The sequence below is a fragment of the Diabrotica virgifera genome, chromosome 6 (genome assembly GCF_917563875.1).
Source record: "Diabrotica virgifera virgifera chromosome 6, PGI_DIABVI_V3a".
Lineage (NCBI taxonomy): Eukaryota > Metazoa > Arthropoda > Insecta > Coleoptera > Chrysomelidae > Diabrotica > Diabrotica virgifera.
In genome coordinates, this window is record NC_065448.1 from 172,484,056 (window position 1) to 172,496,557 (window position 12,502).

General features: G+C 33.9%; 1 protein-coding gene across 2 annotated transcripts in view; it reads right to left on the reverse strand.

Annotated features, from left to right (window-relative positions):
- The window catches only part of LOC114335080 (tyrosine-protein phosphatase 69D-like), a 729,328-nt gene that overhangs the window by 434,102 nt on the left and 282,724 nt on the right, over positions 1-12,502 (reverse strand). For both annotated transcript variants that reach the window (XM_050654333.1, XM_050654334.1), the window contains one exon: positions 1,683-1,829. In XM_050654333.1, coding sequence (XP_050510290.1) covers positions 1,683-1,829 — 147 coding nt within the window. The remainder of the gene's footprint in view (positions 1-1,682; positions 1,830-12,502) is intronic.

Below are 12,502 nucleotides of genomic sequence, written 5' to 3' on the forward strand. Positions count from 1 at the left end.
ATCACGCCTTAATCCGATATTTAAAGTCAAGTTCACATAACCGTATGTCGCGATCTTAGTGTCATTGGCCGCGTATAGTTCGTATGTAGTCTTTTCGCGCGCACCCCGTACATATTTTCGTCGAAAAACGCACAAATCGGCACCAATATCGATTAAAAATTGTTTTTTGGTTGCATAGTCTGTTACGAAAAGGCGGCGAGACTCTGGGCATGGATCGGATGCCGTACTTACCGACTGCCCGCAATGTTTTCCTGATGCTTGCATGGAGGTGTACACTTTTGCGCCCTGTCACCAAAACGGTAGTGATACCAATATATGTCACTATTACGTTCCCTGTTGTAGCTTCTGTCTCTAGGATACGGTCTATGGCAGTCTACCAAACCACAAAGATATTATAATATTGTCTGGTACCGCTGTGCCTGCTAAAGACTCTAAATGTCGTAACAATTGGGAAGGTTTTCTGACGCCCAATTCTTTATGCTCAAGTAGTCTTTTAATTTTTTGTTGTTGAGATGCACTAGGTCTCTTAATTAATTCTGATTTTAATTTTACATACCACTCTGTAGCTGGTGGTGACACAATGACGTCCCTAACTTCTGATATGTAAGCTGTTTCGAGATTAGCAACTATATAGTTGAATTTTTTTGGATCACTTGTAATGTTTGCAAGTGTAAATTAGTTTTCTACTTGCAAGAACCTAATTTCGGGATCGTTGGCCCAGAACGGTGGGATTTTAACTGAAATCCGATCAACTCCAGAAGCACTGTTATTGGCACCGTCCGTCATTTTCACTATTCACTGTTTTAACCGGTAAAAGTATATTACTAACACTATTTTTAAAAGTTCGCGTCGTTTTATTTATTCACGGGGTCACCAATGTTCCGTTGCTGTTGACGGAAACACTTTAATAAAATTAGAATAAAACGCAAACAAATGTCAATAATATACTTCTTTATTATTGGTAAAAAAACGTGTTTTGCTTATATCTCGTAAGGGTTTGTTGTTGTTTTGCCCATCGAGGGTTTTATGACCGACCGACGCCTGCTGGGTTGTGTGAACTGACTGGGGGCTGTATATCCACCGAAACTAGACGACAAACACTAATCTGTCTGGTGTTCTACCATATGGCCAGATAGGCGACAATTTATTAGATCTGCGTTTTAAAAACTGAAAACATTTTTGTGGTTTTTAAGAAGTTGACATAAAAAGGGTGGCTAATCTGGTACAGTAATCTATTATGAAATTTGTGTTTCCCATGAAAAAGCTATTAATTTTATACATTCTGGTTTTGTAATTTAGGAGCCAAAACACATGTGCATTTTAAATGACCCATATTATTTCGTTTAGAAAGGAAAGTTAATATTTAAAAGCGGTAATTTAAAAAAATAGCAAAATAATAATTGAAACGTGTCGCCACATTCGTACTTTCCATTGATTTTCACAGTTTCTTCAGATTAACGCTATCGTAAGCTTTCCGTAGGTTGACGAATAGCATACAAATTTAATGATTCCGTATGGTCTTTTTCTCTAACGCTAAATGCTCTATATAAAACTTTCAAACAAAAAAAGAAATATGGGATTCTTAAACCAAACTGAAAAATGTTTTATTTCAAGAAGCAAAACTTACATCCCAATTTTAGTATGAAGCAAGTATTAATATTTATTATTTTATACCACCTTACCTTCACAGTTATCATTCTGGTAACCTGCAGTACAGAAGCATTTCAGGGTCCTCAATTCACAATAGTTAAATGATTTACAGTACGGTTCACCAAATATACCACATGGAATACAGTTCTCTCCAAATGTTGATTCACTGCAGTTTGTTTCTAAAAAAAAGTATCCTTAAAAGCTAAGAATTTATAAAAAAAAATTGAAGGCACTGGTGGGAGTGCCGACAGAAGTGAAAACTTCTTATAGTAAGCAGATGACGAGCTCAATGCTTTTTCTCCATCCAAAAAGAAGTGCTATACCTATATTATATATGCGATGCGTATACCCTTAGCCCTATGCTATTTATGTATACATACACGTAATTTATATAAGTACAAAATTTATTTCGTCGAAGCGATGACGGTCGCTAATTTAATACTTTTTCCCCATTAAAAAACTACACAACGTCCCTCAAGAAGTTTTTACTTCAAATATTTATTTCGTCGAAGCGATTATGGTTGCGATGACGGTAGCTAATTTAATACTTTTTCCCATCCAAAAAGTGCACAACGTCCCTAAACAAATTTTCAATTCAAAAATTTATTTCGTCGAAGCGATGACAATCGCTAACTTAATACGTTTTCCCCATCCACAAAGTGCACAACGTCCTTCAAGAAGTTTTCCCTTCAAATATTTATTTCGTCGAAGCGATGACGGTCGCTTATTTAATAATTGTTCCCCATCCAAAAAGTGCACAACGTCCCTCAAGAAGTTTTCATTTTAAAAATCAATTTAATCGAAGTGATGACGGTCGCGATGACGGTCCCTAATTTAATACTTTTTCCCATTCAAAAAGTGCACAACGTCCATAAAGAAGTTTTCAGTTTAAAAATTTATTTCGTCGAAGTAATGACGGTCGCTAATTCAATACTTTTTCCCCGTCTAAAAAGTGCACAACGTCCCCAAAAGAAGTTTTTACTACAAAAATTGATTTCGCCGAATCGATGACGGTCGCGATGACAGTCGCTAATTCAATACTTTTTCCCTATCCAAAAAGTGCACAACGTCCCTAAAGAAGTTTTCACTTTAAAAATGTATTTCGCCGAAGCGATGACTGTCGCTAATTTAATACTTTTTCCCCGTCTAAAAAGTGCACAACGTCCCCAAAATAAGTTTTCACTCCAAAAATTGATTTTGCCGAATCGATGACGGTCGCGATGACAGTCGCTAATTCAATTCTTTTTTTCCCATCTAAAAAGTGCACAACGCCCCTAAAGAAATTTTCACTTCAAAAATTTATTTCGTCGAAGCGATGACGGTCGCTAATTTAATATTTTCCCCATCCAAAAAGTGCACGACGTCCCTCAAGAAGTTTTCACTTCAAAAATTTATTTCTTCGAAGCGATGACGGTCGCCAATTTAATACATTTTTCCATCCAAAAAGTGCACAACGTCCCTAAAGAAGTTTTCACTTCAATAAATAATATACGTACAAAATTTATTTCGTCGAAGAGATGACGGTCGCGATGACGGTCGCGAAATTAATCCTTTTTCCCCATCCAAAAATAGGTTTTACATTTATTTTAAATTTAAATACTTTTATACAATATGTAGCATAATTAATTATACATATATACATACAAATAATATATAGCATAAGCGATGACGGTTGAAATGACGGTCGCGATGACGGTCGCGAATTCAATGTTTTTCCCCTATCCAAAAATCGCTCAACGTCCCTAAAGAAGTTTTCCCTTCAAAAAAACTTTCTATGTCCTGTTGATAAACACAATATATGAAATAATTGTTATACAACCGGGTAGTAAAAAAATAAACTTAAAATAAGTTGATTTCATTTTATTCTTCCTCAGTTCGTTGGTGCATTAGTACCTCTATGGAAGTTTTTCACTTACCACTGTATCTTTTTTTTAGGCAGCAGATAACTATTTTACTGTTGTGACTAGTACCTTATCACCAGATCACCATTCTGCTGTTTTCACTCTTTTGTGGATCTCTTAAGTGGATCAGTACGTATTTTCGGCTGCAATGCTATTCAAATGGGGATTCATTTTTTTTCGAATCCTAAGAAAACTAATACGTATTTTTAAAAAATTTAAACGCAGAATGAAAGATTACGTTATTAGCGAGGGCCGAAGGTCCCTGAGAACTTCTATAATGTTTATTTTAATAAGTTACAGGGGTGAAAAACTAAGAGAAAATGTAGTGTGATTTTTAATTTCAAATATCTCATTCAAAATAAACTTTTTATTTATTCTAAGGGACTTTCGGCTTTCGGTAATAATTTAGTCTTTCATTCTGCGTTTAAATTTCTCAAAAATATTTATTGGTTTTTTCAGGATTTGAAAAAAATGAACACAATGCCGTGGCAATATTTTCCAAATCTATCTTTGTCTTACAACGCACTCAGCCGAATATTATATTGTCAGCATATATTGTCAGTCAGACACTGACAATCAGTGAGAATTTTAAATATTTGACATTGCATCGGAAATATTTTTGAAATATTGATTAAATATTATTGATATATAGTGTATTTGATAAATAATTGATTTAATACGTGAACTGAATAAAAAGTTATTTATTGTGTATTATTTGTGGAAGATCCAAGCAGAGAATACATCAGGATAATATATTCTGTGATCCAAGTATTTTGTTGTTAAAGATGTTCAAAATTGTAAGCGTTCCATAACAATATATTATTAAAAAAATCACTTTTCCTCTTTTCTCGATTGAGTATTAGTTTTTGTTGTTCAAATAAATTATTACAATCACTGAATACATAGTTAGTGAAAAAATTATCACATTTATTAACTGAATTAATAATTTGCAATTATAAAAATAACAGTTATCCAAGAACATTCAAAAGCCATCTCTTTAAATTAATGATGACATTTTCAAGTAGAATGACATTCTAGTAATGTTTACATATCCATACCAGTGTGAATTTTACTACACGTAATTTGCCGTGTAAAGACAGATAAAGTAGGGATACACGTAAAATATTTGCGAATTATGTACCCATAGCCTTAATGTTTTTCTTAATATTATGCAGTAGAAGAAGAACAAACTTACCCAATTGAAGCTGGCAATGAAATAAGACTAGGGGATGACCTGAAGCGGATATACCAAAATTGGATGCAAGCAGCTTAGGACAGGAATTTGTGACAATTGGAATTGGTTCGAGGGGGCCATGGGGGCCATGGCTCCCTCCGAGAATAAAAAAAAATATATAACTTTAAATATTTGCAGTTCAAATGTTTTTAGTTTCAAACATATGTATATGTACAAAACAGGGGCTAAGTACATAATATGTCTTCTGGACTAAAATTTAACTCAAGCAGTAACGGAAACTTCAATAATGACATAGAATGTTTTGTCAATCAAAATGTTAGAACGACCTTGACCTTGACAGCCATCAAAATTGTATCAATTTCCATATTCTGTACACACAAAGAATAAAAACGAAATGAAGCGTTACTTGGTTCACCAGCACTTGGAACAAAGGAATTGGTTGGTATTTCGCACATGCAGAAGGGATTGTTCTGCAAGCACTGCGTTTTATTTTTCTAATGAGAAATATGGTCAGAATAAAGAGATTACAGACCAAAGCCTTGTCACGAAACCTTTAGCATCTATCACCATACACACCCATGAAAAAACCTCATATCACAAGGAGTGCGTTCAGGTTGGGCTAGATTTTCTACAAAGTTATCGCAACCCGCAAAAGTCAGTCAGTAACCAGATAGACTCTCAGAGGTCTAAACAGATATATAGGAAAATAGAGAAAGGACGACAAATAGTAGAGTCTATAGTGTTCTTTAGGTTGACAAAATATTCCTCTAAGAGGCCATCGTGATGATGGCCTTCTGCTTCTGGACGAAGGTGCTGGAATTAGTAGTGAGGGGAATTGTTCAGGTTTAAAGTCGCATCAAAAGATAAGACTTAAACAACACCTATTTACAGCATCTTCCTGAGCAACATAAATTAATAGCACCAGTCAAAATTAATTATTGATAACATGGTGTAATGAAGAAATAATTGAACAAATAATGAATCAGGCTCAAAGTGCAAATTATTACTCTGTCATATTTAAAGAAACTAGTACCGACGTAATCCACGTGGAACAGCTTTCTTTAAATTTGAGATACATACACAATAACAACATTCGCGAAGACTTTGTCAAGTTGATTGACGCTTATGAGAACAAAAATAATTGGCCTGGTAGGAGAAGCATTGGGAAAAATAAGTATTAAACTTGTTGAAAGAACTGCACTTGGATCCGAAGAAATGTGTAGGAATCGGTACTGACTTTATTAATACATACTTTGGTAACGATAAATTTTGAATGTCTTTATGGCACTCAAAAGTGTGTGAAAAGTGCCTTTAAACTCATCATTGTAACCCTAATTTTTAAAAATTACCGCCCGGTATCCCTCCCCAAAATAGTTCGTGGCCCCTCCCGAAAATCGGTCCTGGATCCGCCCTTGATTTGTGGGGTTAACTACGGGAGGTCTACGTTTAGCAGTGGACAAGTATAGGCTGAATGATGAGGGGTTTCCCTAAGTTATCTATTTTTCAACCTGATCATGTATGAAATAATAAAGAACAGTAAGAACTAAAAAAGGATACCAGATGGGAAAGAAACAACTTAAAATAATCTGCTATGCAGACGATGCAATAATAATCTCTCAAAGTAAAGATGATTTACAACGTATGGTGCCCCAATTAAAAAAAAAACTACAAGAAAATACAAGAAAATTTAAAGTGTTAATATTTCGATATAACGATCAACAGGTAGCAACAAACGCGTTCCAAGATTGCGGTCCTAATTTTGAATATTTTGTCGAGATATTTGGCACAGATATTCGTAATATAATAAAGAATGGCGGTACAGAGCCCAATTTCAGAAATATGTTAGTATGTGAAAATTACTCTATAACTAAATAAAATATTGAAAAAAGGAGCCTGTACTGCCATTAAGAAAGACAAAAAAATACACTTTCTTTAAATAAACTTTTTTTTATCCCGTGCCTAGATTTTGTGTCACATTGGAACTACTAAAAATCGATTTTTTATAACAAGAAATCGAACGTCACTGACTTGGCAACATTTCGCGCCTATGTATAAAAATGATTGTTTTTGATAGTACAGTAGAACACCGATTATCCGGGTGCGGGTTATCCGTGCTGCGGATTATCCGTGCTATGATTTTCTATTACACAAGTTGAATTTTTGAGGTTTTATCAAAATAGCGTTATCGTAAATCACTTAACGGAAACTCTGTATGACGAAAGAGAGACTCATAATGAAAGATTTATTTTTCCTGTTATCTTTTTATTGGGACCGTGCAAGTTCGGAAAAGCGACACCTATTTCTACGCTCTGAACTTTTATTCGCACTTTTAATTATATTGGCCAATCATATGGTCCTGGTTACTGGATAATTGTCAAGGCCATAGTCCAAAAAAAATAATAAGAAGAAAAATTAAGATTTAGGTTGTGTTATTCAAAGGTAAACAATTGTATGTAGTAAATAAAATTTGTTATTAAAATGCAGTATTGCAAGTAAAATAAAATTAATTAAATTTACCTTTATATAATAATTGCATATCATATCAATATTGTGAAGCAATATATAATTTTTCTTCTTAAATGACAATAGGTATGAAATGTACGTCAATTTGACAATTTCAGTTGACAATATGAATTATTTAAGAAAGTTGCAATATTTCTCCGCTATTCGCGCACGATCGTTTCGCGTATCCCTTCCAAGTACTTTCACACCGCGAATAGTAGGTATAATACATATGTATGTGTATACGTAAATATGTATTATACACTAGCTGACTTCGGCATACTTCGTACTGCCTCAATAGATAAAACAAACTTTTGTAAACAATAAACTTAAAATACACAAAAGGAATTGCTTAATTAATAAACAAAAAATGCTCGATGTGAATGAGTTTTTATTATTATTTTTAATGAATTACACATGATTTTTGAAGTAATAAAGTTTAGTTCGAAGTAACAAAATAAAGTTTGTAGTGCAACAGTCACAATCTTAAATTTGTTTATCTTATAATGAATATAACAGCTTTATTTTATTTACATTCAAAACAACCCTGTATTTATTATTGAGTTCGGGGTTGTCCAACTATATAGGTGTTGATTAATCAAAATAAAATTAAATTAAAATTAAATATCATTAAATAAAATGAAATAAAACTAAATAAAATTTCATTAAATTGAATAAAAGTAAGTAAAAACAAATAAAACTGAATAAACTTATATAAAAATAATAAATAAATTACAAAAAATAATAAAATTAAAAAATGAAATAAAATAAACGAAAATAAATAAGATACATACTTAAATTAAATAAAATTAAACAAAATTAATTAAAATTTAATAAAAATTTTTAATTTGCTGCTCGTTCTTTTCGTGTGTTCAGAACTTTTCTCCTGCTTGCCGTTGGTCAGAAAAGTTCGATTTAGAGATATTTTTGGAAAGTTTCGAAAGATTAAAAAACTCATATTTTGCCCAATTTAAGTCCAAAAGTTAAACAGTTGCACTTTTCTTCGATGAAATTTGTTAACCTACTTAATTTCGTATTTTTCACGTCATTATTGTGAGAATTATGGTGTCATGGGAAATCCCCTTACGAGGTACGGGTATGAAATATAGGTAACACATACTCCCAGTCCGGTCGAATATACCTGCCAAATTTCATAAAAATCGGTAAAGCCGTTTAGGAGGAGTATGGCAACAAATCAACTCCGCCTGGAATGATTGTTGGGTGGATTGAGTAGCTTGACGGTCATTTTTGCCGGTCCCAAGCCTGGAAAAAGGAGGAGGGTTAGGTCGTAGGGCCAGCAACCCTTCACCCGTAAAAAAATAAACAAAAGCTAAAACACCCAGAAATTGGCCTCGGAAACGGGACAGTTTTAATCAAAGACGAACACGGCAACGAAAATGGACATTGAATATTGGTTTTTGGAATATACAAGGAATTAGAAATAAACAAAGAGAAATTCTTATGGAAGTAGAAAAAAGAAACTTGGACCTGATTATCCTCTCGGAAACAAAGAAGAAGGGAAACGCCTGTGAAGATCTTAGGAATTATATACACTGCTACACGGGAGTATTAAAAAGTGAAAGAGCGAAAGCAGGGATATCAGTAATGATTAACAAACGATGGAAAAACCAAATACAATCATGGGATGCTATAAACGAAAGAATAATAAAACTGACCCTCTCAATTAGAGGAAGAACGATTACAATCCTAGGGGTATATGCTCCCAATGACGATGCCCAGATAGCAGTAAAAGACAATTTTGAAGAAATATTAAAAGATCAAATAGAACAGGTTCCGAATACGCACGAATTGATTATAGCAGGAGATTTAAATGCCAGAGTAGGCAAACAAGACCACAGTAATGTAGTGGGAAAATATGGAGAAGAAAGAATTAACGACAATGGGATAAGGTTGATCAATCTATGCGAGGAGTATGAACTTAAAATATACAACACATTCTTTGAACATAAGGACATCCATAAATTTACTTGGTACCAACATACACGTGGACTTAAGTCAATCATTGACTATCTAATCTCGAGACAAAATGCAAAATTTAGAGGGGCTGATTGCGGATCAGACCACTGCTTAGTAATCGGTAAAATTTATGTTCCATTTATACCAAAACAAAATAACTCCGAAGAAAAAGAACACAAGAGGAATTCATATGATCCAGAAATAGAAAAATATAATATTAATAGCTTACAACATGAAAGTACACAATATCTGTACCGTAACAGACTTGAACAGAAACTAAGTCAAGAACAAAGAACAACCCAAGAAGAATATAATCACATAAAAGCATGCATAAAACAAGCAGCACAAGAAGCACTAGGAAACTTAGAAAACGGAAAGAAACCAGAATGGTGGGATAAAGATATCGAAGAGAAAATAGAGAAGAAAAAACAACTTCACCTACAACGTCTACAAAATCAGGAAAACGTTGAGATTCAACAACAATACAGGGACCTAAATAGAGAAGTAAAAAGAGAAGTGATTAAAAGAAAAAACGCAACCTGGATCAAAAAATGTGAATACATAGATCAACAATTAGGAGGAACTAGGAGTTCAGAAGCATGGAAGATGATAAAGAATGTCAGAACATCACATAAAGGTGGACACACAATTAAGAGTATATCTGATGCCGAATGGGAACAACATTTTAAGGAATTATTGGTAGAAAAACGACCACAATACATAACAAAAATACAAGAAAAAGAGAATGATATACAGAGTGAACACGAAATACAACTAGATAAAACCAAAGTGGAAGAAGCTATTAAAAATATGAAATCCCGGAAAGCACCCGGAGCTGGAGGAATTAATCCTGAATTAATAAAATATGGACCACCCAAACTATGGGATATGCTTAAAAATCTTTTAGAAAGATGCCTGAATGGAGAAAAAGTACCAGATGAATGGCTAACATCACATATTGCTCCCATACATAAGAAGGGACCTAAAAATAACCCCAAAAACTATAGGGGAATTGCAGTCATCAGCACCATTGGAAGATTATACTCCAGGCTATTAAGAAATGAAATAGAACAAGAAATTCAAGGAAAGCAAGCTGAAGAACAAGCTGGTTTTCGTGCGGGACGTTCAACGGTAGACAATCTCTTCACTTTAAAAATAGCACTAGAAAAAAGAATACAAAGAAATCAGGAAACCCACATCGCTCTTATCGACCTAGAAAAAGCCTATGATAGTGTCCCCATTATAGAACTATGGAATTCAATGAAAGACATCGGTATCGATGGAAAACTCATACAAGCAACTAGAATGTTGTATGAGACCACTAACACCAGAATCAAAAACGGCAAAAATTTCACTGAGGCATTTAATACTTCAAAAGGCCTCCGACAAGGATGTTGTCTATCTAGCACTCTCTTTAAAATATACCTTGACCAATCCTTACAGAGGTGGACAAAAGCAGTAAAACCGATGGGACTGAAAGTGGGAGATGACTCCCTATTTACATTATACTTTGCGGACGATCAAGTTGTAATAGCCCAAGATCAAGATGACTTAAGCTATATGATACGGAAGCTAAATGAGCATTACCAACAGGCAGGATTAGTAATAAATATGGATAAGTCAGAATACTTCATAGTGGGAAACGAAGACATTGAAAACCTACCATTGGAACAAGGACATATTGTTGGTGTGAAACAATGCAAATATTTGGGAGCTATATTTAACAAACGAGGAAATAGTGAAGATGAAATACAACACAGGATCAATAAAGGTAGAAGCATCACTAGATCCCTCAATTCAATTTTATGGGACAAAGATATCAGGAAGGAAACAAAGAAAAGAATATATGAAAGTATAATGAAGAGCGCTACAATCTACGGTGCAGAATTTTGGGACATAAGTGCAAGAAATAAAAAGAAGCTACTTAGTACAGAAATGGACTTCTTGAGGAGAAGATGTCAGGTTTCCAGATTAGAACATGTAAGAAATGAAACAATTAGAGAACGTATGAAGGTGGAAAAAACTATAATGGACGATATTGAAAAGAGACAGCTGACATGGTTCGGGCACGTTAAAAGAATGAATGAGACTCGCTGGCCGAGAAAAATATTAGAGTGGGTCCCACCGGAGGGAAGAAGAAGGGGACGACCACGGAGAAGCTGGAGGGACAATATTCAGGACGCAATGGATTCGAGGCAATTAGATGAAGACACGTGTTACGATAGAAAAAATTGGAAGCTGGGTATGGAGAGGCGGCGACAGCCGTAGAAATCCATTATATATATATATATATATATATATATATATATATATATATATATATATATATATATATATATATATATATATATGGCAACAAACACTGTAAAAGGAGCATTTTATACATATAGATGTAAAAATTTTGGTGGCTACTAAAATGACTATACAAAACCGTATAAACCTTCCCTGAAATTTTACAAATAATTCAACATCAAAATTAGCCAAATCGTTCCAGCCATTCTCGAGTTTTAGCGAGACACACGAACAGCAATTGATTTTTATTAAAAAAGTGAAAATTTAGGGTTGTATTTACCTTTCCCTTCCACATCACACAATATTAAGAAAAAAGATGTTGCCAAAAAAAAAATAAAAAAATATATTAGGGGGCAGCCCCCGTTATTACGTAGGGATATGAAAAATAAATAACAACCTATTCTCAGTCCGGTCAAATATACGTGGAAAATTTTATAAAAATCTATTCAGTCGTTCTCCAGTTATGTGTTGGTAACTAACACGACTTTCTTTTGTTTATATAGACGTAAAATATTTAAATGGCCATCAAAAAAATAACGGTTAGTGATAGAAAAGTGAACATTTAGGGTTGTATCTATATTTTCGTTCCACATCATATAAAACTAAAAAAAAAGAGTTTGTCCGAAAAAAAGAAAAAAATATCAGCGGGGCAACCGCCCTTATGCCGTACGGGTATGAAATATAGATAACAACCTACTCCCAGTCCGGGCGAATATACCTGCCAAATTTCATAAAAATCGGTAAAGTCGTTTCGGAGGAGTATGGCAACAAACACTGTAAAAGGAGCATTTTATACATATAAATGTAAACATTTTGGTGATTACTATATAAAACCGTATAAACCTTCCCTGAACTTCTACAAATAATTCAACATCAAAATTAACCGAATTGGTCCAGCCATTCTCGAGTTTAGCAAAACACACGAACAGCAATTGTTAAAAAACAAGGATATAACATATTTAAAAAATGACTTAAATCGGACAAC